Source organism: Ictalurus furcatus, chromosome 9 (genome assembly GCF_023375685.1).
Source record: "Ictalurus furcatus strain D&B chromosome 9, Billie_1.0, whole genome shotgun sequence".
Lineage (NCBI taxonomy): Eukaryota > Metazoa > Chordata > Actinopteri > Siluriformes > Ictaluridae > Ictalurus > Ictalurus furcatus.
In genome coordinates this window covers 18,297,480-18,324,657 of record NC_071263.1, presented here as the reverse complement: position 1 = coordinate 18,324,657, position 27,178 = coordinate 18,297,480, and the positions used below count along the sequence as shown (strand labels likewise).

Here is a 27,178-nt window from a genome sequence, read left to right as displayed (position 1 = left end):
TGACCTCCACAATAAACAGAAGGCTTTTGCTTCATGTACACAACGCTGTATTGAGCAGAATGTCAAGGAGAGCAGTGGGCCAGTGTGCATCTATTAATATCAGGTTACATAATTAAACTCTTAATTGATGAGGCATGAACTTGGAACATTTTAAGGGTTGCCATGGGGCTCTCAAATTCTGAATACAACTCCTTTATTATATGTTCTTCAGAAATAGGATTGAATTTTTAAAAAATAAATAGAGAAAAGGTCAGGGTCTCTTACTTGGAATAACATTACTCAGCTGTAATAAGCCTTCTTCTGTCTGAAAAGGGCATTCTGCTTGATATAGCTTCAAAACTTTTTTCAAAACTCTTTGACAGTGCTAGGGCTAAATATGATATTTAGACTGTTAGTCGTCAATAGATTGATTAATCCGTTGGACAGGCTAACCGAATACGTGATGCATGATGAGCCCTTGCAATTTCATCTGCTCAGGTGACTCACTAAAATTAGTTTGTGGCGCATCATGTGTCAGAGCTTGCTTGGATTATAAACACAATATACATTTTCTAATTGGATTTCCTTTAAACAAGCATGAGGATTGTGAGTCATTCCACTGCTTAAGATGAGAAATATTTTTCTCTTTGACACTGAGAAACCGCTGGCTTTCTTATTCAGCATCAGTCCAACAACATATCCTCCAAATGACCGCTGAGTTAATAAATACTAACCTCAGCAAACTTAAAAAAAAAAGCTTTTTGGCCCTTCTAACTCTGAACTCTAACTGACGATGTATGACAATTTTATGTGTAAACATGATGTTTTGACTATTTCTTATTTGTATATTATTTTATATACATTTTATACAATTCAAATCATTTTAGAATTCATTTTACATTATGCGGGGCACATTTGCCATTTGCACCTCGGGGGTTGGGGGTTCAGTTCCCGCCACTGCTCTGTGTGCGTGGAGTTTGCATGTTCTCCCCTGGATTCTCTGGTTTCCTCCTCCAGTCTTAACACATGCATTGTAGTCTGATTGGCATCTCTAAATTGTCCATAATATGTGAATGGGTGTGTGTGTGTGTGATTGTGCTCTGCGATGGGTTGGCACGTCATCCAGGTTTCTCCTGCCTTGTGCCCCAAGTTCTCTGGGATAGGCACGAGGCTTCCCGTTACCCTGTGTAGGATAAGCAGTATGGAAAATGGATGAATAGATTTTACATTATTTTATTTATTAATATTTTAAATAAAAATGTGTGTCAGTAAAATGTCTGGCCGATGGAGCACATTCAGACAGGTTGAGTTTAGACTAGCTGTTTAGGTAGAAATGCAATAAATCTTGCCCTGGTTGAAGGATGAAATATTCTTAAACTTAGATTTTCCAAATGATGGCAGAGATGGTGGCTGTAAAAGACTTGCTTGATATTTTAAAACCTGTAAAAAATTAATGGACTTTTATTTCATAGTATAATGAGAGTGTCTGTCACCAGGCAAAGGGGAAACAAAATTAGGTAATCACTCAAGGAAGCGGGTATAATTATAAAGACTATATTATAGACTCACAAACAAATCACAGAAGAATATGCCTCATTAATGATTAACAAGTTCAGTGACAAAATGTAATTTTGAAAAAGAACTTTTCCCTTTCATCAAAAAGCATAAAAGTATGGAGTTGTAACTTTTGAACTGCATGACATTCATAAACAGGTCCAGTATGCAGATTAATATGTGTGTGTGTGTGTGTGTGTGTGTGTGTGTGTGTGTGTGTGTGTGTGTGTGTGTGTGTGTGTGTGTGTGTGTGTGTGTGTGTGTACAGTGATTGTGTTATGTTGTGCTGTCAAATACAAACATTAGTAAGCGGACTCTTGCTAAAAGCAAACAAATCACAACATCTAAGCTCCAGTCAGCTGGACAGGTAGAATAGGGTTTAAAAGACACAATGTGTTTATTGTAGATCACATTCAGAGTAACATCCTAGTCACTAATACTTAAATCTGCATTACTATAACAAATTAAATCAACAAATTCAAAATGCATTACTAACAGACTGAAACTGAATAAAATAAAAATTAAAACCCACTGGAACAGGATATACATCAAAATGTTTTGGTGAGATGTTTGACATCATAATAAGAGTTCATGCACATAAAGAGGCAGCATGAACACAGACAACATCACAGAATCTAAACAGACAAAAGAAAAGGTCTAGAGTTTATTCGGCTTTGTTCAGAAGGATCTGCCGTGTATCTTTACCTCAAAGTCACATCCGAAATCATCATCGGATGCCAAATCTGGAGCTGGATATATCCTAATGCTGTAAATAATATTTACAGATTCAAGATTCTTGAAGTCGTCGGGTGCCAGCATTATTTTGTAGTCAAATAAATGCAGTGACAGGGTACTTGCTTGTCACATCTTCCTGAAAAGTTATCTGTCTGGTGTGTTCCTGATCCCGCATATATCCATGTCCTGCTGCACACACGGTGTTCTCTGAGGGGACTGCAGGGACATTTGGCTGCATGTGTATTCTTCACTCCTGTAGATGCAAAACAGAAAGATACAGTGACAGCAGTTCTGTTCGGAGTTATGACTGTTTTGAGAGAAACAAAATGGTAGCTTCAGACTTCAGTGCCCTTTTCAAAAGTCCAAGTCAAATTAAAAGTACAATTAAATAATGCACACAGTCATCAGCTAATACCAACAAAGAGAAAAATACTCTTCCTGCCTGGAAGCTGTGAAAGTTAATTAAACTTCTAAAGGGATAGCTTTTACACACAAACTGGGTTATGGTTTTAGATGATGAGTAACATCTTTTAAAGATGATTAAAATGTTATTTATAGTTCAATATAATAAAAACAGAAGATTGTTGTCCTACTTTATAATTCGAGTTCATAATCTACGAGATCTTGTACAGAGAAAGTATGGAGATTTCATCATGTATCACTGACACATTAGAGATTCAGTTTGCACTCAGCAGTGTGACAGTGAGCACCAGACTGGCATGTCATTAACCATGAGCAGAATCGATGAGGAATGAGTCACAGTCTTCCTGCTCACAAATGTTTTGGTACTCACAACGTGTCAACAGATTCACTCGTCGTTTAGGCTGGCTTAAACCAGGTCAGTAACAAATAGGTAATTGAGGAGATTTATTTTCGGTGAAAAAAGTGGCAGTGATTTCAAAGAAATTTGATAACAAAACTCCTAGGTCATGTCATGCGAGCTATAATTTTTTTTCCTCATGTTTTAGTTCTAATTCTGAAAAGCTTAATTAAGGGTTCAATAATTAATGCAACAGGATTGTAGAAACAATGAGCCCATTGTGTTTCTTTATATAGACATTAATGCCTCCTGAAAAATTATGCTTTCAGGCAAGTTTTCCTTTTCTGATTACAGCCACGTCCTGTAATCAGTGTACATGATTAGATTCCACGTCCCCCGAGTATGGCTTAGGGCTATAATTGGACACTGATTGCATTTCAGTGTGGCACGATTTCAGCACATTACTGAAATTGATATGCAGTGCAACTAGGTATTACATTTTCTATTTGATCCTTCTCTAGCACCTGATTCATAATGGGTGTTTTTTTCCATTACTAACTACTAATGAGCACAAGATGATATGAGGAAATAAAATAGCTGTGGGTGTAGATCCACATTCATATTGATCCGTCGAGAGACTAAGATGCGGGAAAACTGAAATAGTGGTGGAGAAAAACATCATTAGGCAAGATTCAGGATGTTTGCATGTAAAAAACTGGAGAAAAGACATGAGAAAGAAAGGCAAATAACAATCACAGGGATGCAGCAGGGTTTCTGTCAGGTTTTGTGTTTCTAACTAGGGCTCCATGATTTATAAAAAAAATAAAAATAAAAATGTAAAAAGTGAATGTTGAGTGGATAGACAGTAAAAGAAATGCATGATGATGAGAGCAGAATTGGGCCAGTGTGCAGGTGGTGCATTTCATCACTGCAGACTGTTAAAGCGTGTGATTAATAATGATTCCTCTGATTTTCCTCCTGATTTCAGTACACAAAAAAAGGCCTCTATGATTTTTTTTTTTTTTTAAAGAATCATCCTGACGTGAACTGATCAGGCCCTTCACACTGTATCTGCTGAGCAGCATATATGAAGATTTTGACATTATTAATTATTTCTGCTATTTTTTCAGCACAGCAAAAATAGCAAAAATAATTTGTCATGTTGAAATCACCTCTACAAAAAGGGATACAGGAATTAACAGATTACTCTCATATGATAATTACGCAGTACAGTGAATAATTTCAGCTACATAGACAGCTGAATAGATGAACAGAGCTGCACTTTAACTGTGATTTGTATGTATAAAGGGACAGTATCTGTAATATAACAATATATAGTGCGATGCTTAGTGTGATATTAAGTCCTTTATACTCACGTCTGATCAATGGTCTGGACCGGCAGGTATCCAAGACGTGGGTGTTTACTGAAGTATTTCTTAGAGCGAAACTTGTTTTTCAGCACCTTGGTGAAATCACGCACATCTTCCCCAGAGGTGGTCTGTAATAAAAAAGTGTAGCTCATAAACAAACATCTTTTCAATCCACATGAAAAGTTTGTGCACCCGAGTCTTCATAGTAAATGTCCTATACAAAAATGTACAGGAATTTACTGAGAGAAATATTGTCATTTATTCCATTTACACTTAGTAACACAGAAGTACCACTTTCTCCAAAGCATCACTTCAGCACTGTGGACATCAAAGCCAAAACCTGAGGCACAACCTCCACATTGCAGTAAGTGCAACCATGAGAAAGCCAGCAGAAAATATGGAGATGCAGAATGTGCACTCTCAAGAATCCACATACTGCTCTCTCACTCTTATCACTTACTGTACACCATCAATCTGTAAATAAAGGTGGCCCACGGCTGTATTGTGTTTTCACACATTTTCATATGGGACGGTATTGAAATTGTCTTCTAGACTCTTTTTTTTTTTTTTGGGGGGGGGGGGGGGGGGGCTTTCCAAAATATAAGAGAACACAAAAAGATTGATAGGCAAAATGCCATGTGCTCTCTCTCGAATCGGTCTGTCGTATCTAAAATGACTAGGTTGCTGAATTCCCTCTATTTAGTCAAACAATAATCCTCAATTTACTGATCAGAATGAAGCCACGAACAAGATAGATGAGAGAAGCAAAAATCCAGTTTATTGTTCAAAAAACAACAACATGAGATCCCCTCCTGAGACTGCCCAAAATTGATCTGAATCTAAGCACAGATTCAATGCCCTATTTATACAGTCTTATCTTTAGGTTATGCCCAGTTATCTCATTCTTTTGTAATCCCAATATTCTTTATTAACGTCTTTTTCTGATTCCTCTTAAAAACTACTTATTGGATTTTAAAATACCATTAGAACAAACTTTTCTCATTCTGAAATCCCCTTAAAACACATTTTCAGCCATTGGATATCCCCTTATCTTCATGTTTTTCTTTTGGGTATTTTACACATTTTCCAAGGCCCTTAATGCCATTCCCACTTCCGGTACTCGAGCTGTGCGCATCTCATCGCCCGTGGTCCTGAACAATTTGGATATTTTCATCACTTCTTCATTATGGTGAGATATATTTTTATTATTGCTTAATGTTACACATATTTCTTCTCTAATTCTAAGTTTGTTTATATGTTTTTTGGTGCTTCTTAGACATTCTGTGAGTGTGTGTGTGTATGTGTTTCTCTTAAACATTTTTGTGAGTGTGTGCGTTTTTCTCAAAACATCGTATGAGTGTGTTTTTTTCAATTTTATGCTTTTTCCATGTCATGTATTGTTACCCGTTTCCTACATTCGTTGCATGTGCTTCTATATGTATTTATGTGAATATATTTTAAGTGTTACCACTACTATTCTAATTTGTCCTTTCTCTCTGATCTCCGTCCTGCTGATCAACACCCACCTGCAGCTGGACTTTCTCTCTCTCGGCTGCTCAATCTCACAGGCCTGGGTGAATATACACTTCATCGGATGGCTTATTTGGCCGTCGACGTTACAGCTCTTTTGGAACGTCTCTGCTCTTCACCTGTACCCTCAGGGTTTCCTTATTCTCCCGCTTATCTTCTCATTCCATCGGTGACCTATGTTCAAGCGTCCACTCAAACTGAAACTCAACTTCTTCCCATAACTTCTGTGTCGGGCCCGTTCATTCTTTCCACTGATGATGATAGTAGCTTTGCTATAAACACATTATATGACCTTTCACCTACAAATTATTCTCCTACAAGACCTATTCCCTCCCCAGAATATGTGTATGATAGTGATTCTCAATAAACTACATACTCTGTTACTCTCGTGTTTTCCTGTGTATTAAATTTATTCCCACAGGTCCATGGCATCATGGACTCGATCAAATATCAACAGATATTAAATGAAAACCTGACTGCCTCTGCCAGAAAGCTTAAAATGGGCCGTGGTTGGATCTTCCAGTAGGTCAGTGATCCAAAAAAAAAACATCAAAATCAACACAATAATGGTTTACTGACCACAAAATCAAGGTCCTGTCATGACCATCCCAGTCCCCTGACTTGAAACCAATAGAAAACCTGTGGGGTGAACTGAAGAGGAGAGTCCACCAGTGTGGACCTCGAAATGTGAAGGATCTGGAGAGATTCTGTATGGAGGAATGGTCAGATCCCTTGCCATGTATTCTCCAACCTCATCAGGCATTATAGCAGAAGACTCGGAGCTGTTATCTTGGGAAAGGGAGGTGGCACAAAGTATGACAAAGGGTGGCAATAATTGTTGCACATCTATATTTAATAAAGATATTATTTTGATAAACCTGTGTTGTGTTTGCAACTGTTTGATATCCATGAGTGCAGAATATTTTTGTAAAAACATTTTTAACAAATGATCAAAAGGTTAAACCATAAAGACAATTTTTCGTAGCCTTCTTTGCTCATATTTACCAGGGGTGTCAATATTAGTGAATGGCACTGTATCTCTTTTATATTTCAATATATAACATCATACATTTCATTTCCCTTTTGTTGTCATATTGCTGTCAGATTTTATATATAGTATCTCACAAAAGTGAGTACACCCCTCACATTTTTGTGAATATTTGATTATATCTTTTCATGTGACAACACTGAAGAAATGACACTTTGCTACAATGTAAAGTAGTGAGTGTACAGCTTGTGTAACAGTGTAAATTTGCTGTCCCCTCAAAATAACTCAACACACAGCCATTAATGCCTAAACTGCTGGCAACAAAAGTGAGTACACCCCTAAGTGAAAATGTCCAGATTGGGCCCAATTAGCCATTTTCCCTCCCCGGTGTCATGAGGCCTTGTAACACTAACAAGTCAAAAGTGTGAATGGGGAGCACGTGTGTTAAATTTGGTGTCATCGCTCTCACACTCCCTCATACTGGTCACTGGAAGTTCAATATGGCACCTCATGGCAAAGAACTCTCTGAGGATCTGAAAAAAGAACTGTTGCTCTACATAAAGATGGCCTAGGGCCTAGGCCATCTTTATGAAGAGCAATAATTCTTTTTTTAGGCCCTAGGCTATAAGAAGATTGCCAAGACCCTGACACTGAGGTGCAGCACGGTGGCCAAGACCATACAGCGGTTTAACAGGACAGGTTCCACTCAGAACAGGCCTCACCATGGTCGACCAAAGAAGTTGAGTGCACGTGTTCAGCGTCAGATCCAGAGGTTGTCTTTGGGAAATAGATGTATGAGTGCTGCCAGCATTGCTGCAGAGGTTGAAGGGATGGGGGGTCAGCCGGTCAGTGCTCAGACCATACGCCGCACACTGCATCAAATTGGTCTGCATGGCTGTCGTCCCAGAAGGAAGCCTCTTCTATAGATGATGCACAAGAAAGCCCGCAAACAGTTTGCTGAAGACAAGCAGACTAAGGACATGGATTACTGGAACCATGTCCTGTGGTCTGATGAGACCAAGATAAACTTATTTGGTTCAGATGGTGTCAAGCATGTGTGGCGGCCACCAGGTGAGGAGTACAAAGACAAGTGTGTCTTGCCTACAGTCAAGCATGGTGGTGGGAGTGTCATGGTCTGGGGCTGCATGAGTGCTGCCGGCACTGGGGAGCTACAGTTCATTGAGGGAACCATGAATGCCAACATGTACTGTGACATACTGAAGCAGAGCATGATCCCCCCCTTCGGAGACTGGGCCGCAGGGCAGTATTCAGCATGATAACGACCACTGCCTTGCTAAAGAAGCTGAGGGTGAAGGTGATGGACTGGCCAAGCATGTCTCCAGACCTAAACCCTATTGAGCATCTGTGGGGCATCCTCAAACGGAAGGTGGAGGAGCACAAGGTCTCTAACATCCACCAGTTCCGTGATGGCGTCATGTGGAAGTGGAAGAGGACTCCAGTGGCAACCTGTGAAGCTCTGGTGAACTCCATGCCCAAGAGGGTTAAGGCAGTGCTGGAAAATAATGGTGGCCACACAAAATATTGACACTTTGGGCCCAATTTGAACATTTTCACTTAGGGGTGTACTCACTTTTGTTGCCAGCGGTTTAGACATTAATGGCTGTGTGTTGAGTTATTTTGAGGTGACAGCAAATTTACACTGTTATACAAGCTGTACACTCACTACTTTACATTGTAGCAAAGTGTCATTTCTTCAGTGTTGTCACATGAAAAGATATATTCAAATATTTACAAAAACACTTTTGTGAGATACTGTATGGGCAAATCTGTTAGGGTCTCATTTTAGATGAAATACAATGTATTTGTAATTATTTAAAAATAAATAAACATGCACTCTAAGTGCTTTTATAATAGCATAGTAAAAGCATGAGAAGATATGATGCTCACAGGGGTGCAGTATTCCACCATAGGATAGGTTAATTTGTGACTTCTGGTAGTTCTTCCAGTGAAAAAACATCTTTGACACACATCATAGTTGAAACGCTTCAGACTGCGATACCTGAGAAACGAGCATATTTTTAATCCACTGTTGCACTCACATATACTGTAGATTTCATATTTCTTAGTAATTGCTTTAATTACGTAATCCAAACTAAATGAAAGAGTGATGTTTACAGATGTTCTTCTTTGATGAGTTTACCTAAAGCCCACCATGGGGCACTCTTTGCAGATATTACACTTGGCCTTGTGCTTGGCAGTCTCCGCTGCAGCCAATCTGTGCAGCACCGGCAGCCAGACCATGGACTGAGGCTCCAGATGCATCCACTCCACAAACTCCTCCAGCTCAACTGTGTCTTTGTCACCCACCTAAAGTACAGCAATAAAGAGTGATTACTCATTTATCCCCCAATGAGGGAAAATGTTTTTTTGGTTTTTCATTCATTCATCTTTAGTGACCACTTTATCTTGGTCAGGGTAGTGGTTGATCTGTATCCTGGGAACACTGGGTATGAGGTGGGAATACACCCTGGATGAGACATCAGTTCATCACAGTTCATCATGCTCACATTCATTTACACCTAGCACAATGTTTCATAGTCAATCCACCTACCAGCATGCATTTTTTGGGAGGCAGGAGGATACCAAAAAACCAGAAGAATCCAACGCGAACATGAGGAGAACTGGCAAAACTCTGCACAGTAACTTGAGCTCAGGGTTTAACTGGGGACCCTGGAACTGTGAGGCAACAATGCTGTGCCAAGATGCTGGCAGGAAAAGTTTTCACTTTTCAAATTTAAGCACACTTTAGTAGAACATTTGGCCCATGAAAATCAGTTCTTAGCAGAGTAATAAGTGAGGCCAGCATGTAATTGTATCCCATAAGGATGCATAATTCATCTAGGTAAAAAGATGAGCTTCTTCACAGGTACCAGAGAAGGTGTGTGTTACCTCCAAATAACTCGTTCAACTCCACTCCAGCATTTGGGAAGCTACTTAGTACAAACTACATTATGAGAAAATGGAGGTACAAAAATAATCAAGGATGTTCTGGAAGGTTATTTATCATTTTAGTGGCATATTCATCTATGACAAGAGAGTGTAATGTTCCTGAACTTCATCAGCAAGAGGTTAATGTGTTATTTATCAGAGCTGCCAAATGGAGTATTGTTCATCATTCAAATCTTTCCTTTTGACATCAGACCCATTGCTACTATTATTCATCAATACATTATATTTATACATTAGCGCAGGCCAGTAGAGTTAAGCGGTATAAACAGTGTCTATTTCATTTATTGTAATATTACCTAAAATGGATTTATGTTATGGCAGATGTGGCAACTCAGTGGCAGTTAAAAGAGGTGACTAGTTTTATACATACATTTATTACATATTTTGTGTGTCATGTGAATGCAAACACTATATGCCAAAAAGTACACTATATGGGCAAATGTTTGTGAACACCTGACCAATACACCCATAACTGGGCCTTCTCGAATTGTTGCCACAAAGTTGGAAGCACATAATCGTATAGGATGTCTTTGTATCCTGTTGTATTATGATTTTCCTTCACTGGAACTGATGGGCCCAAACTTGTTCCAGCATGCCAATGCTCCTATGCACACATCAAGGTCCATAACAACATGGTCAGCTGACATTAGTGTGCAAGAAATTGAGTGGCCTGTACAGAGCCGTGACATCAACCCCTCTGAACACCTTTGGGACGAATTGGAACACAGACTGCATGCTAGGCTTTATTGTCAATCATCACTAATGTTTTTGTGGCTGAATGAGCACAAATCCCTACAGCCATGCTCCAAAATCTTGTGGAAAGACTTCCCAGAAGAGTAGAGGTTATTATAACAGCTAAGAAGAGACCAACTCCATCTCAATGCCTGTAGTTTTGGAAAGAGATGTTCAGTAAGCACATCTTGTTTTTATGATATATCTATGATTTACTATATTACAGATACCCTTATAAATCAAGTGCAAGTCCTTGAACCTTTTTACTTGTGCGAGATGTTTAATGACAGTTTTTAGAGTGGCAATGATCAAGAAAATTGAGACAAACCTCTCACTCGAGAACAAATATGTATAGGCTTGTTGTTTCTGACTCACATGCTGAAAGCAACTGTGGATACTTGGTTCCACATTACTCCCTCCAAAAGCAGCAGCCTCACCCAGCTGGTATGGTATCTGGATAGTGGTGTGTAGCAGCAGTGCCAGCTGTTTTGGGTTACACACTCCTGCAGAGCTGGCCACCTGAGTGAACAGATCTATGGAGAGATACCATGAATTATGACCAAGAGCTGGAATTTAGTTGGAATCACAGACTGCTGGGTATGTACAGTATCTCACAAAAGTGAGTACACCCCTCACATTTTTGTAAATATTTGATTATATCTTTTCATGTGACAACACTGAAGAAATGACACTTTGCTACAATGTAAAGTAGTGAGTGTACAGCTTGTGTAACAGTGTAAATTTGCTGTCCCCTCAAAATAACTCAACACACAGCCATTAATGTCTAAACCACTGGCAACAAAAGTGAGTACACCCCTAAGTGAAAATGTCCAAATTGGGCCCAAAGTGTCAATATTTTGTGTGGCCACCATTATTTTCCAGCACCGCCTTAACCCTCTTGGGCATGGAGTTCACCAGAGCTTCACAGGTTGCCACTGGAGTCCTCTTCCACTCCTCCATGACGACATCACGGAGCTGGTGGATGTTAGAGACCTTGTGCTCCTCCACCTTCCGTTTGAGGATGCCCCACAGATGCTCAATAGGGTTTAGTCCATCACCTTCATCCTCAGCTTCTTTAGCAAGGCAGTGGTCATCTTGGAGGTGAGTTTGGGGTCGTTATCATGCTGGAATACTGCCCTGCGGCAGTAGGGCACTACTCCTACTCTCCGAAGGGAGACTGCTCTGCTTCAGTATGTCACAGTACATGTTGTCATTCATGGTTCCCTCAATGAACTGTAGCTCCCCAGTGCCGGCAGCACTCATGCAGCCCCAGACCATGACACTCGCACCACCATGCAGGCAAGACACACTTGTCTTTGTACTCCTCACCTGGTTGCCGCCACACACACTTAACACCATCTGAACCAAATAAATTTATCTTGGTCTCATCAGACCACAGGACATGGTTCCAGTAATCCATGTCCTTAGTCTGCTTGTTTTCGGCAAACTGTTTGCGGGCTTTCTTGTGCATCATCTTTAGAAGAGGCTTCCTTCTGGGACGACAGCCATGCAGACCAATTTGATGCAGTGTGCGGCGTATGGTCTGAGCACTGACAGTCTGACCCCCCACCCCTTCAAACTCTGCAGCAATGCTGGCAGCACTCGTACGTCTATTTCTCAAAGACAATCTCTGGATATGATGCTGAGCACGTGCACTCAACTTCTTTGGTTGACCATAGCGAGGCCTGTTCTGAGTGGAACCTGTCCTGTTAAACCGCTGTATGGTCTTGACCACCATGCTGTAGCTCAGTGTCAGGGTCCTGGCAATCTTCTTATAGCCTAGGCCATCTTTATGTAGAGCAACAATTCTTTTTTTCAGATCTTCAGAGAGTTCTTTGCCATGAGGTGCCATGTTGAACTTCCAGTGACCAGTATGATGGAGTGTGAGAGCAATGACACCAAATTTAACACACCTGCTCCCCATTCACACCTGAGACCTTGTAACACTAACAAGTCACATGATACCGGGGAGGGAAAATGGCTGATTGGGCCCAATTTGGACATTTTCACTTAGGGGTGTACTCACTTTTGTTGCCAGTGGTTTAGACATTAATGGCTGTGTGCTGAGTTATTTTGAGGGGACAGCAAATTTACACTGTTATACAAGCTGTACACTCACTACTTTACATTGTAGCAAAGTGTCATTTCTTCAGTGTTGTCACATTAAAAGATATAATCAAATATTTACAAAAATGTGAGGGGTGTACTCACTTTTGTGAGATACTGTAGGTATTAGCTTAAATGACAAAATAAGGTTAAACACTGCAGTGGTGCATTGGGTTGTATTTCAACCTACAGTTTTAGGGTTTCCAATTTGATTCTGAGCTCAGGTTACTGATTCTCCCTCAGTCTTTGTGGGATTCCTCCAGGTACTCTGGTTTCCTTTCACCTCCCAAAAACATGAGGATAGGGGACTGGTTATACTAAATTGTCCCTAGGTATGAACAGGCCCGGACTGGCCATCGGGAGAATCTGGAGAATTCCTGCTGGGCCGCTCTGCCCGCTCATAAATTGACTGCCATCTCTTTGTTTTTTCTCACACAGAGAAAAACGTATATGTGTTAAGTTATGCAAAACAAAAATCCTAATGTTACAGTTGTATATTTTGTAGCAGAAATGTTTCATATAATTTATTTCATTATTTTATTTATTAAATTGATATGGATGTAAAAAAACAATAGTGAAAAAAGTATATTTCTTACTGCAATACTTCATTTTTTTCCATAATGTAACCGTTGAACTCTTTGTAGCAGAAAACATAGTATGCGATTTGTTACTGTTATTTATGGCCATATTTATACTATTCATATTTCTTGCTGAAACATGTCAGAAATAAATATAACAGGGTAGTAAGAACAAATCTGTCACTTCATTTATCCAGGTCCCACAATGGGAGGGGATGGGGGGGGGTCTGGTCCTGGGCATTAGACTCCAGGGCTAAAAATGGGTCCCACTCTGGCCCTGGGTATGAATGAGTGTGTGAATGTGTGTGTGGATTGTGCCCTGTAATGAAAGGTATCCCACCCATGGTGTATTCCTACCTCATGCCCTGTATTTGTGATAGGCTACGGATTCACCACAACCCTGACCAGGATAAAGTAAATACTGAAGATGAAAAATTAATTATTGCTTTCAATATACTGAAGGTGAAGCGCCACAGTCTTTCTGAGATTAAAAAAGCTTGGAAAAAAAGCTAAATAGTTACATTTATACTTCTCTCCAAGGTGTCCTTTTGAAAGAGAAAGAAGCCCAATCTTCATGGACAGAATTTGAACTTTCCCACTTCGATCCCTAAGACAAATAAAAAAGTAATGAAGGTCAACTGAATCTTATATTATTGGTAATGAGATTAGATCAGATTTTTTTAAATAATGCATCTTCTTCAGAGCAAAATAATAAAGAATAAATTCTGACAGAAAAAAGTCATCATATCTTGTATATTAACATACCCAAGAACATTCATGATAGTAATTAATTTTGTCTTTGTGAATTTGTGGATAGTAAAAGTGTCACAGTGAAATATTCTTTGTGGCATTCGTGCATACCGGTCATAAACATTTAGAAGCCAGTTAAGACACAGGTCCACACACAGGGGGATATCAATGATATCTGGATACACCTGCTGAAGTTCAGTGTATATTGTGAATAGACAGGTAATGATGGCTGGAACCTCCAAAACTTGCTCATTATCAGTCAGCTGATGTTGTTCAAAGACACCATGAGCCATGGCCAAATCCAACAGGTCCACTAAAAAAAGATTCATATTCATGTATTGCTTCATCTCCTCTCACTCCTCTCCCCACAAGACACACATCATTAATGAATTCTATTCAGTTCATTTTAATAAAAAGCAGCAGAGCATAGCACATCCCCCGGCATGCAACAAAAACTTTCAAACTTGGGGGGTGGGGGTTCATTGATGAAATTATGACACTAATTTCATCAGCTTTGCAACCAGTTATTCATTCCAATCAAATCTAATGTACGGTTCATTAGCATCTAATATTTGCCTTCTAGCTCACTTGACAGAACACATTTTTTGCACAACTTGTGCTGAACTAATGCAGTTAGTAGCTCAATTTTGGCTCCAAATGTCAGGAATATTGTGAGATTTGGCACTCAAAGTCTGTGCTCACTAATGGTCCTCAATACACTCAGCTAAAATGGATAGGAAGACTGCCATGCTGAAATTCACTTTATCTTTTACATTAATCACCAGACTGTGTTAAACACTTTACTTGTTTTGGAATTCAGTGGTAAAATGACTATCAGAAGCAGGTAGATGCAGAAAGTGATAATGCACTCACAGCACAAGGCTTTCTGAACTCTGCGGCTCTTCAAAGCTGTGCGGTAGGCTGAAAATCGTACATGTTGGAGCTCAGCTACAGGAAAAGAGTATTGTCATAAAATATAATCATCACATACAGACCGCATTTATATTCCCATTTCCTGTTTAAGTTATCTTGCAATAATAACCATGCCTTAAATTTATCAGATTTTTTATTTGTATATTAATATAAGTCATGCTATTTAATGGCATGGACTTAATACTCACTCATTGACTGAAATAGCTGAGTCATCATTGGATGATCCCATGACGTAGTTTGCATTTGATGACTGAAAAATCAGAATTTTTAACAAATTCAATTAGAAAATAACAAGAAAGTTAACAGAATGCATTACTGAGATGATGTACAATCTCATGTCTCATATAGCCTATGACCTATGAAAATATGTTGTGATTAGAAAAGCATCAAATAAAAACTCACTTGATGTAATATGGAACACTGTTATGAAATATTGCCCTCTGCCATGGGTACTGAACAGACACTGTTGAGGAGACATGAACCACTTAGTATCATTTTATAACTTCTGGAGACTTTGACTGTTGCACAAAATCAGATTTTAAGTTTAAGGGGAATATGAGTTTGTCGCATGGGTATGTCGTTTGAAGATCTAAAACTATTTAGTGTGATATATACACAAAAACAGAAGAAATCAGCAAACACTTTTCACAGCTCTCTCTCTCTCTCTCATATATATATATATACACACAGTATTGCGCAAAAGTCTTACTTAAACTTTGTTACAGAATTTTATTTTATGACATTATCAAGTCAGTACAAAATCATTTTGATTTCCAAACATTAGTTTTCCAGCACAAAATTAAATATTACAGAAAACTGTTTGTATGTCAGTAAAGAAAACAGCATGTTATTTAAGAGACCACTTTTCAGCCAAAAAACACAATGAAGGCTGCTGGGTTTTGCTGCAAAAATAAGAACCGAGTCTCCAGAAGAACTGTGTCTGCTTCTGCAAGATGCTCAGTAAAACTCCCTAGCTATTTTCCTTACAAAACCGCACAAATTGTTCCTCAGACTACTATTTTTATTAAAGCAAGGGTCGTCACACCAAATATTGACTTTGTTTCATTTATTTCTGTTTACTGCTCTTTATAGTATTTTTTTAAAATGTAGAAACATTTAAGTTCATTATTTTTGAAGACATCTTTGCTCTACAGTATTTCTTTGCATCTGTCTAAGATTTTTGCACAGTACTGTATATATCAGGCCAAAGAAAATACAATCATGCAACAGTACAATAATGGCAGAATTTTTCTGTACAACTTTACCAGATAAGAAGTCTTGAGACAACAGTCTGCTATCAACTTGAGCATCTACAAACTGTCTGTGCTGATTCATCGCTGATGCCTGTGAAAATTTGATTAAACGTGACGTAAGTATGCCAGAGCTTTAAATCTTCAACTTTGAAAAATAAAACCTCTGCAACAAAAGGAAAAAGAGGGAGGAATTTTACACTTTTCATATCTAAATTGGCCAAATTCTTATAAAGAGTGTCATATTGGCCTTGCTGTTAAAGGTTTTTCATCAAAGATGTGTGCTGCATTGGAGTGCTGAAGATGAATGACCTGTTCCCACATTAAAGTTCTTATATGGCTAAAGAATAAGTTTATGCAGACTTTCTAGATGTGTTTACTGAGACATTTCACCCACAGACGTCTTGCTCTTTTGACTTGTAGCTGAATTTGGCGTACATGTTTCTCCTGCAACACTTAGTGACATCCAGTTGTTGGTAAAATACTTAAACATTTTTATTTGCCTATGACAATGTGGTTACAAATGGATAGATTGTTAATCTTATCTGAAAAGTTTAGTGTAAGAGGACACCTGGAGGTAAATGTTTAATTAGTAGTGTCCTTCAGCAGTCCAGATCAATAGCAAAGGTCGATATCATGGCTCTGAGGATCCACAAAAGATTATGACAGTCACATACTCATCAAAAGGCAAGACACTAACTGCAAACAAAGCAAGATGTGACATGATGCTATTAATATAAGATTAAAAACAATCAATTCCTCTATGCCATCATTCAAATATGAATGTGATAAAGTCAGTTAGTCATACAAGGATGACTGGTTGCCATTTTTAGCTCTGTTAACACCTAATGTGATGAAAATGGATGACATTTTGTGGCCAAAAAATTGTCCAGCGCTGATGTAGAATTTAGACATTGAAGAGAAATCATGCTACAGCATACAAAGATATTCTATACAATCATATGCCTCTAACTTTGGAAAAGTTTGGAAAAGATCTACAGTATATATGGAGGTCATGGTCAGGCTTCCATATACTTTTGGCCATATAGTGTATTTTATAGTCTCTCACCTCTGAAATGTCCAATTGTGTTTTAGAGCTATGAGGTAGTGTCAATGAGATTAGAGCCAGCTGAATGTCAGGAAGTAGAAACAAACTGCTACTGATATCTTTTGCCCCAAAGTATAGTTCTGCTGTCCCCCCAGTAAAACTTTGCTTACGATATAAACATGATTTTTTTTTTAACCCAATGATATTTACCCTTCGATCTGTTCAATGTCAGTCAAAACACATGATCACACTAAAGAGTATATGGAGTATATTTTGTTGTGCTTAAGTCTACAAATTAGATCAGACTAAAAGAAAAACTGATCTGAGTTTTTCACCCTAAGCAATTCACTCACACTCTCCTCAAAACCATCCAGCATATAGCCGACCAGAGTTTGTCCTTCTGAGCACCATCCCTCCCATTTATTCTCCATCTCTGCCAAGCCCAAGTCTAGCTGATGCATGGCATCCTGGAGGTCCTGCAGTTTTCTCAGTACCCAGCTGACCTGCTGCTGCCAACTGGCTGTGCTAAAGCAGAACCGATCCCAGTGATGCTGGACTTCCATGGCTTCATCCAGCACAGCCTGAGCCAGCCACATGCTCCTCTCCCGCAGAGCAAACTCTGAATATATCAATACAAAAAGGAATTTAGAGAATAGGCCAAATACAAGCACATTTTACCTTCAATAATCATATTACTAAATGCATAAATCTGAAAAAAAAAATTATATTAATATACACTCAACATCCACTTTATTAGGAACATTTGTACACCTGTACATTCATGCAATGGTGTAATCAGCCAATCATGTGGCAGCAGCACATTGCAGATGCAGGTCAAGAGATTCAGTTAATGTTCATATCAAACATCATAATGAAGAAAAAGTCTGATCTCTGTGCCATTTTCCTCTGACCTCTCTCATCAACAATGCATTTCCACTCACAGAACTGTTGCTCACTCAATAGTTTTTGCTTTTCACACCATTCTGTGTAAACTCTAACTACATTTGTGTGTGAAAATCCCAAGAGATCAGCAGTTTCTGAAATACTCAAAACCAGCCCTTCTGGCACCAACGACCATGCCACAGTTAAAGTAAAGCCATAGAGATCACACCTTTTCTTTGGCTGAATGGATAACTGCATGAATGTGTAGGTGTACGGGTGTTCCTAGTAAAGGGGACGGTGAGTGGACATAATAATCTAGTGTATATGTCCAAAGGTTCAAAGTAGGTAAATCACTATGAAATTTAGAAATAAAAATAACATTCCTTCCTACTTTCTGAGCTTCCTTTTGTCTTTTTTCCCCCCTCATATATACTGAGGGATCATCAGTGCAAAATCTATTTGAATCAAGAAGCATAAAATGACACAACTAAAATCTCTTAGCAATTTCCCATCAAACATGAGAACACATAAATCTCAGCTCTACAGTATTATCATCTGATGTCCCCAGCTCTCTCACAGGCAAGTTCACAAACAAAATTTAATACAGTGGGGAGAAACGGCCAGAAATTTACACTCCAGTGGCATTTTTGTATGGACATCCAGATGTCACAAGATCCTGTCAATGTGCAGTTTGTATAATCATCTCTTCTCTTTTAGATTATGTCATAAAACCAGATCAGATTTACACCTGCCGCTTTTCTCATTCTTTCTCTGGGTTTTACTGTCTGCACTCAGCCATAAACATGATTAAAACCAAGTAATAGTGATGCCCTTTATTTATAATAAGAGACAACTTTTGAAAAGGACAAAGTTGTGCAAAAAAGACCAACTGTTTGCTGAAAGTATTAAAAATGTCAGGCATGTTTCACTGGATAACATACATCAATTTGAAAGCTTTTATGGATGCTTCACAGTTGCTGAATTCATCTGAATGAATGTTTTACTGATAGAGAGAGAGAAAGACACTCTCATGTGATAAGAGAAATCTGACCTGCTGATTCTTTCACGTTGCTTTCACTCACAGTGTCCACATGCTGCAGAGGCAACAGATACACCTGCTTCAGAGGGCACTCAGAATCCTGCCTTCGAGGGCTGAACTGCCTCTGCACAGTCTAAATGATACATTATGCACCGTGTTATAAAAAAAAATGCCCCATGTGAGCAGATAAAGCTCACATATAATATCTTACTGATCCGCAAGCCTACCCGTGACATTTCTAAAAGGTCAAAACAAATAGAACAGTTTTATTAATTCATAAAGCAGATTTTCCGGTCAGGGTGTCAAATAAAATTAGAGGAAATAGAGACATAACTTTTGAAACAGGAAAAAAAACATTTTGTGTTCAGCTGAAGGTCACTTTGAGAAGTCAAGCAGAGAAATCTTTATGGTCTATATTATCAGCCAAGTGCATCATTCACTGTGTGCTCTCTACTGATAAAGCCAGAAGGCTGATAATATCACAATCTGATGCAGTTATTTTTAACTTTTAGTGTCATTGTATCTAATAATTTAACATTGACAGCAAGGGCACAGTGGCTTAGGGGTTAGCATGTTTGCCTCACACCTCCAGGGTTGGGAGTTTGATTCCTGCCACCTCGGGTGTGCAGAGTTTGCATGTCCTCCCTGTGCTTTGGGAGTTTCCTCTGGGTTCTCTGGTTTCCACCCCCAGTCCAAAAGACATGCATTGTAGGCTGATTGGCATTTCCAAATTGTCTGTAGTGTGTGAGAGTGGGTGCGATTGTGCCCTGCGATGAGTTGGCACCCCATCCAGGGTGTCCCCTGCCTTGTGCCCCAAGTTCCCTGGGATAGGCTCCCCACAACCCTGTGTAGGATAAGCGGTAGAGAAAATAGAGAGATGGATGGACATTGACAGCTCATTGGCTGTAGGTCTGAAACTGTCAGAAGCTGAAAATGCAGATGTAACTGAAGGAGCATTCTTAAGGGCTGGTTTTAATTTGTGTCAAAATAAAGCATTAAGATTAATTAAGATGTAGCAGTGATAATCTCACATTGCCAAGATAACACAATGATGCATTATCACAGGGTATTTTTTATATATAAATACTTGAGCAAAGTTTGCGAAGTGATAAAGACTGAACTATAGTGTAAAAACACTGTGAGCGGAACATGATATAATAAAGACTAGTGCAGTGGTCGAAGGTTGCATTTCACCAACATGGAAACCTAAAAATCCAGTAACACCAAGCTGAGGACACCAAAACATCAGCTAACCAACTCACAAAATCAGTCAAAAGGAATTGAGGAAGAACTGGGGTTTAGACTTTTAAAAAAATAAAAAATAAATAAAAAATACTACTATAATTTATCACATGATGAAGTGTATATCAAGATCAAGTATCTAGCTCTGTTCATGGACCTCTCCTGTAACTGACCATACAGTAGTCTTGCTGCTGCGGTAGATTATTAATATCATCTCCAGTGGTACACTGCCTGGTCAGTTCTTCATCTTTAAGCTTTGCCCAGAACCAAAGTTCCTCCTGTAGAGTCATCAGTTTTGCTCCACTCTCACTGTGAAGCTCCACACAGTCCCTGTAAGAACATGTTGCTTTACACAGCAGAGTCTTGTAACATTGTAGATTTTAACTTCAATAGTGAGAATTCTGCCAAGGGAAATTCATTTGTTTGTGTTATACACCAAAGACATTTTGGTTTGAGATCAAAAGATGGATATTGGACAAGAGTTGAGGATTTCAGCTTTTATTTCCTATTATTTACAGTACTGTGCAAAAGTCTTAGGCGCCCTTTTTTTTCAGTACAAACTTTGTTATAGATTTTTATTTTTTGATTTCTACATTATCAAGTCATTAGCAAAACATTAGGTTTCCAGCATAAAATTAAAAGTTACAGAAAAATGTTTGTATGTCAGTAAAGAAAGCAGCATGTTACTTAAGCGACCCCTTTTCAACCAAAAAACACAATGAAGGTTTTGCTGCAAAAATAAGAAGCAATTGTGACAGTCCAAGTCTCCACAAGAACCGTGTCTGGTTCTGCAAGATGCTCAATAAAACTTACAGCTCATTTCCTTATAAAACTGGAGAAAGTGTACCTGAGACTACTCATTTTTTAAAGCAAAGGGTCATCAAACTAAATAGTGACTTTGTTTCATTTATTACTGTTTATTACTGCACTTTATAGTATTTTTTTAAAAATGTATAAACATTTAATTTCTTTATTTTTGCATGCATCTTTGCTGTACAGCATTTCTATGCATTCAAGACTTTTGCACAGTACTGTACATCTAAACAACATAAAACATAGAACCTTTTGCATCAGACCGCCTAATATTTAGGTGAGCAAAAGTATGGGAACAGATAAGTCTTGAGGTAAATGAAGGTAAATAACATTTAATATTTGGTTGCATATCTCTTGCTTGCAAAAACTGCATCAAGCTTTTGACTTACAGACATCAGCAAATTGTTGCTTTCTTCTTTTGTGATGCTTTTCCAGGCTTTCACTGCAGCCTCTTTCAGTTGTTGTTTGTTTCAGGTGGTTTCTCCCTTCAGTCTCCTCTTCAGGAGGTGAAATGTATGCTCAATTGGGTTAAGGTCTGGTGATTGACTTGGCCAGTCTAAAACCTTCCACTTTTCCTCCCTGATAAACTCCTTTGTTGAGTCAGAAGTGTGTTTTAGATTATGGTCTTGCTGCATGATAAAGTTCTTTGTGGTTAATTTGGATGCATTTCTCTGTAAATTGGCAACAAAAATGTTTCTGTAAACTTCTGAATTCATTCTGCTGCTATCATCATGAGTTACATCATCAATAAAGATTAATGACATGTAAGGCCATGACACTACCTCCACCATGTTTCACAGATGAGGTTGTAGGTTTTTGATCATGAGCCGATGCTTTCTTTCTCCACACTTTGGTCTTTCCATCAATTTGGTAGAGGTTTATTTTGATTCCAGAAGTTTTGTGGCTCATCTCTTTATTTCTTTGCGAATTCCAATCTGGTCTTCTGAATCTTACTGTTGATGATTGGTTTGCATCTTGTGGTATGGCCTCTATATTTCTGCTTTCGAAGTCTTCTTCAAATGGTGGATTGTAATACCTTCGCTCCTGCCCTGTGTAGGTTGTTGGTGGTGTCACTGTCTGTTGTTTTTGGGGTTTTATTCACAGCTGTCACAATGTTTCTGTCATCAGCTATTGTTGGTTTCCTTGGCCGAACCATTCAATGTCTGTTGCTCAGTACACCACTGGTTTCTTTCTTTTTCAGGACATTCTAAATTGTTGTATTGGCTATGCCCAATGCTTGTGTAATGCCGCTGATTGATTTTTTTCCTCTTTTCTGAGATTCAAAATGACTTGCTTTACTCCCATAGATAGCTCTCTAATATTCATGTTGGCTTATCGTTTTTAACAACAAATGCAGTCTTCAAAAGTGAAACTGAAGTCTAAAACCAACAATAGATATTCAGAGCTATTTATTGTTTAAACAATCAATCTAACAGGACACATCATGGGAAACAAGAAACACCTGTCTGTCAGATGTTCCAATATTTTTTGCTTACCTACAAATAGGTTGGTCTGATACAAAATGTGCTATGTGCTATGTTCTATGCCGTTTAACACATCTACATATACAGTAAATACCAGGGGGGGAAAAAAACTGAAATTCTAATCTCCCTTATATTCATCTTTTGATCTCAATCCCAAATGTCTTCAGTCAACAGCCAAAAAAAATAAAAAAAATAATGGTCCTTGCTGTTCCAATAGTTTCGGAGGGGACAAACATCACATATATTCAGTGTCTGCTAAATAACACTATTTATGAATGGGATTGGACATATGTGTGCATGCAGAGTACCTGTTAGGAATGATAGAATTTCCATGAGTGTAGTTATTTTCATCAGGGCTAATTCCTTGGAAACCCTGTGACTGGTCCCTGGATCTCCTTCTGGAGGAACCACAATTGGTTTCGATCTCTGGCTGTATATCCTGGGGAGAGATTGAAGAAACAAGAACAAGCAGAAACTACAATGAAATTAATTCAAATAAATCAAATGTTAGGTACTGAATTGATGGAGAACTTAGTGTGCTCAGTGTCACTTATTACTACCCAAGCACATTGTTTAAAAAGGACACATTTAAAACAGCAACATCTTCCTTGTTGTCAATGTTTTTTTTTTTGTTTGTTTTTAATGAATACATCTCACACTTTTAAAGATGTGGATTGAGCAAGCAAAAATATCCACCTACTTCAATTTATTACCAAAACTGTTGCTTATCCAAATGAGACAGTCATTAATCTCTCAGAAATATTGAATTGACATGTGCAGTAATAATAAAAGTACTGAAATATGCAATATTCCTATTGCAGTGCACCATCATTCAGAACAGCACTATATTCTGCCAAAGTTTTCCTTTAGAACAAATAAGCACTGAATGTATTAAACATTTCAGCAGACTTACTTTATGTGCCTGGTTTATATGTGTATATCTTACTGTTTAAAGGGTTATATGAGACAACAAATGAAATGAAGCCTCAGAGAAAGTCTTTTGCTATGAAAATAATCCATATCTCTGGGTCATACATACTCAAACTATAGAATATATTGATAAAGTGTAATCAATGTGTGTAACTAACATTTGCATATGTTAATAAGTACAATACGTATAACCAAAAGTTAGAATTGTTACTTAAAAGCATAATCTAGTAATCAATATTACTTAACAAGCATAATCTATATGTATAATCAAAATTTAGAAGAATAATCCAAAACCATAGAACACTTTTTAATCAAGTTATATTCTAAGTGTGTATTGAACTAGAAGAGACTTCTATGTTTTACTGCACAGCAGGTGTTTTTCTGTAGGGGGCAGTGGTGTCTGGGGGCAGCTTAGAGGTTAAGCCTTAACCGCTAAGCAGCCCCCAGCCTGGTGGCAGTGGCAGCTTGGTAGTGCTGGGGCTTGAACCCCTTAACCTTTAAGGGGTTCAGGGGTTCAAGCACCAGCACTACCAAGCTGCCACAGTAGGGCCCTTGAGCAAGGCCCTTAACCCTCTCTGCTCCAGGGGCGCCATATCATAGCTGACCCTGCGCACTGACCCCAACTTCCTGACATGCTGAGGTATGCGAAGAAAAGAATTTCACTCTGCTGTAATGTATACCTGATCAATAAAGACTCATTATCATTACCTCTGTATTCCCTGTATAAATTGAGTTAGAAGATCTGTGTGTTTTGTCTACAGCAGCTTCACACTATGGCAATAAATTAGCAATCAGACATTCACCAAAACACTGTTTCTAATCAAAGCCCTTTAAGCTTGCAAACTAATGTCAAAGTAAAAGATAAGACTTCCAGAAGAAGAGAATCAGGCTTGGACTAAAGCCAGAAAATCATTAAGGTATAAGGGTGAATTTTGGGGCAGAGCAAAAACCGTGTCCTGAATAAACCTTTCCAAAAAATCCACTTGACAACATGCAGTGACAATGCGCCACAAATGTAAGGGATCATATAGACATGACTAATCCATTAAAGCAATGGAGATTGGTTTGTTTTTACAAAGAAGCTTTTTATACCCTGTGTACAGATAAGTTTATAATGCATTTTTAACAAAATACTTGTTTAGAAAGGGGACAGAGACATATTGCTTTATTTCACAATTTTTTCCAGTAGGGTTTAAGCTTATAATAGATTCCCTACATTCCATACAACTGCTTGAAAAATATCTTATTTATATATCAGATAAGCACTAAAATCACATGTATCCCCAAATTTCAGTATAAAGCTTAAATGGTCTCAAGCGTTATCATTATTCTCTACAATCCATCAAAATGAAATGAGCACGTTACTTGCATGAGAAATTTCACTGGCATTGAAATGAGACATGCAAGTTATATGTATGGTTAATAAGACGCATGGATATTTCTTCAAAGTAATACTTTTATTCTGCTATCTAATGCATATCTAGCTTGCCTTATGGCTGACTGTCTGTGGCTGGCTGTCTAGCTCCATTTCTCCAAATGTTACCATTTACCGGGTTATCTTTTTAGAGCTCTTCAAAACTGCTATTTAACTATAAAAACTGTGCACAAAGCATTGAATAAAGGAGAAACATTTTAAGACCTTTTTTTAATAATAGCAATAAAATATTTTCAGAGACATTGTTTTAAAGGGCATCTGCAATAAGTTATTTTCTCCTCTGCATTTACAATTGCCATCCCTTACATGTAATTAATCTCTCAGCTCTTACAGTACATTCCCCTAAAATAAAGTCAGCAAAGACAAAAATAATTCAGTCACTATACCTTGCACAGTTTCTGATATCCTGGTGATGTGAAAGTCACGGTTTGCACTCTGTGCAGAAAGAGCATCACTTTCTGGAGTGAGGATCTCACCATAGCCATTATTCTCCAGCTGCTTTCTGTCCGGAAGCTCCTGAAGAATTTCATCCTTTGGGACAACAGCCACCTGTTCTCTCACTATGTGCAATGAGCATTGAACTCCCAAAGTCTCTGTGCTAGTCCACTTCCATGCTTTTAAATAGTATTTCTCTGGAGCTGAAGGGCAAAGCTGAATGTAAACGGCTGTGAAGGGGCTTAATCCAAGTGCTGCGGACAGAAGATTCCAGCTCAATAGCAGTCTTCTGGCATGGACACTTACTGGTTACAACTAAGAGAATACACAAGATTTAGGAGAACGTCCTGAAAAGACACAGTGTCCACACAGAACAGCAGCTTTAGAAGCATCTTCCCTGCTTGAGGATATGAACAAGAAAGAGAAGGGAGGGGTGAAGAGAGCAAATTGTGAGCTACTCCATGCACCCAGTCTTATATGATCAGTCCTTAACCTGCCCTTTACATAGTAATGTAGTAGAAGAAGAGTCACCCTCCGAAGTTATTTAATCAAGATGTCAATATAGGCTAAATAATGTATTTGCACAATATATTTACATAAACATCACCAAAATGCAAGAATCAAAGTTCCTGACACTAAATCATTTTGAGTTTGCAAAATTATAAACATACTCAATGAAAAATATACAGGAAACACACATTATGATTCCCTCCACCCCAAATTTAAGAGTATGATTTCCATAAGCATCAGCCTTGTTGTAGAAGCATTCATTATAATTGGTTAATTGCACTATTACAGGTAACAATATGCCTAAGATAATTTAGGAGAGTATTTAAGTGACTCTGCTCCAGGTGTAAGTAAATAGTTCATTGTACATTCTTTATTATTAGACAGTGAATACTGAGCATTTCTGTACAAAGTGAAGCCTGACATCTAGTGGCAATAAGAGGCAAGAATATTCTTACTAAAATTGAACTAAAATGTATGAAGCATTATACTGTACATGAAGCATTATAAATAGATAAGATTTGTGTGTACAAGGTGTATAGTCCTGCACACATAACAAGTAAGGGCAAGAATAAACCTTCAGCCTGTGAAGACAAAAGAGACACATTTAAAGAATACAAATAAGGCAACTGATCTGCTAGGCAAATCTGAAGACTGAATGAATGTAGGTTCAAAAGAGTTGGCATGTGAAATAAAATGTGAAGATCACTGTCTTGTTCAATATTTAACTCTCATAACATTGTAGCTAGGGGAGCATACAGTGCTGGTTTCATGAACTCCAATAGCTACCCACTTTCTAAATTTGAAACATTTCCAACATAATTTTAATTTCTAGGAGTCACAAGATCAGCTATTTAGGATGAGTGGTGTTTGAATCCATCACAGATAGTAAATGAGTGATGACCCAGTGCTTGCCCACACATACACTTTTTTCCTCCAGTGTTGGCTGGTATCAAACCATGGACATCTAGGGCCATAAAACATGTGTTCCAAAGACTATTAATTCTGTAGACAGCCATACAGAAGGCAGACAAACCACATGGCCAAGTTAATTTAAAAGTAACAGAATGACAGCTAAAATCAAGGTGACAAACTGTAGGGACAAGTGAACTCCAGAGATTTGTGTTT

At 38.4% G+C, this 27,178-nt stretch overlaps 1 protein-coding gene across 1 annotated transcript; it reads right to left on the bottom strand.

The window, feature by feature from the left end:
• Positions 1-1,759: 1,759 nt before the first annotated feature.
• Positions 1,760-26,236, bottom strand: LOC128613005 (utrophin-like). Its single transcript, XM_053633523.1, has 16 exons — positions 25,495-26,236; positions 23,052-23,182; positions 20,620-20,776; positions 19,217-19,337; positions 17,637-17,902; positions 16,251-16,329; positions 15,388-15,448; positions 15,174-15,235; positions 14,926-15,000; positions 14,164-14,365; positions 13,824-13,909; positions 10,994-11,151; positions 9,078-9,244; positions 8,825-8,936; positions 4,405-4,526; positions 1,760-2,521 (listed from the first exon to the last, which is right to left on the bottom strand). The coding sequence occupies exons 1-16, from the start codon at positions 25,636-25,638 to the stop codon at positions 2,413-2,415; spliced, it is 2,052 nt and encodes a 683-aa protein (XP_053489498.1). The 5' UTR covers positions 25,639-26,236; the 3' UTR covers positions 1,760-2,412.
• Positions 26,237-27,178: the final 942 nt, after the last annotated feature.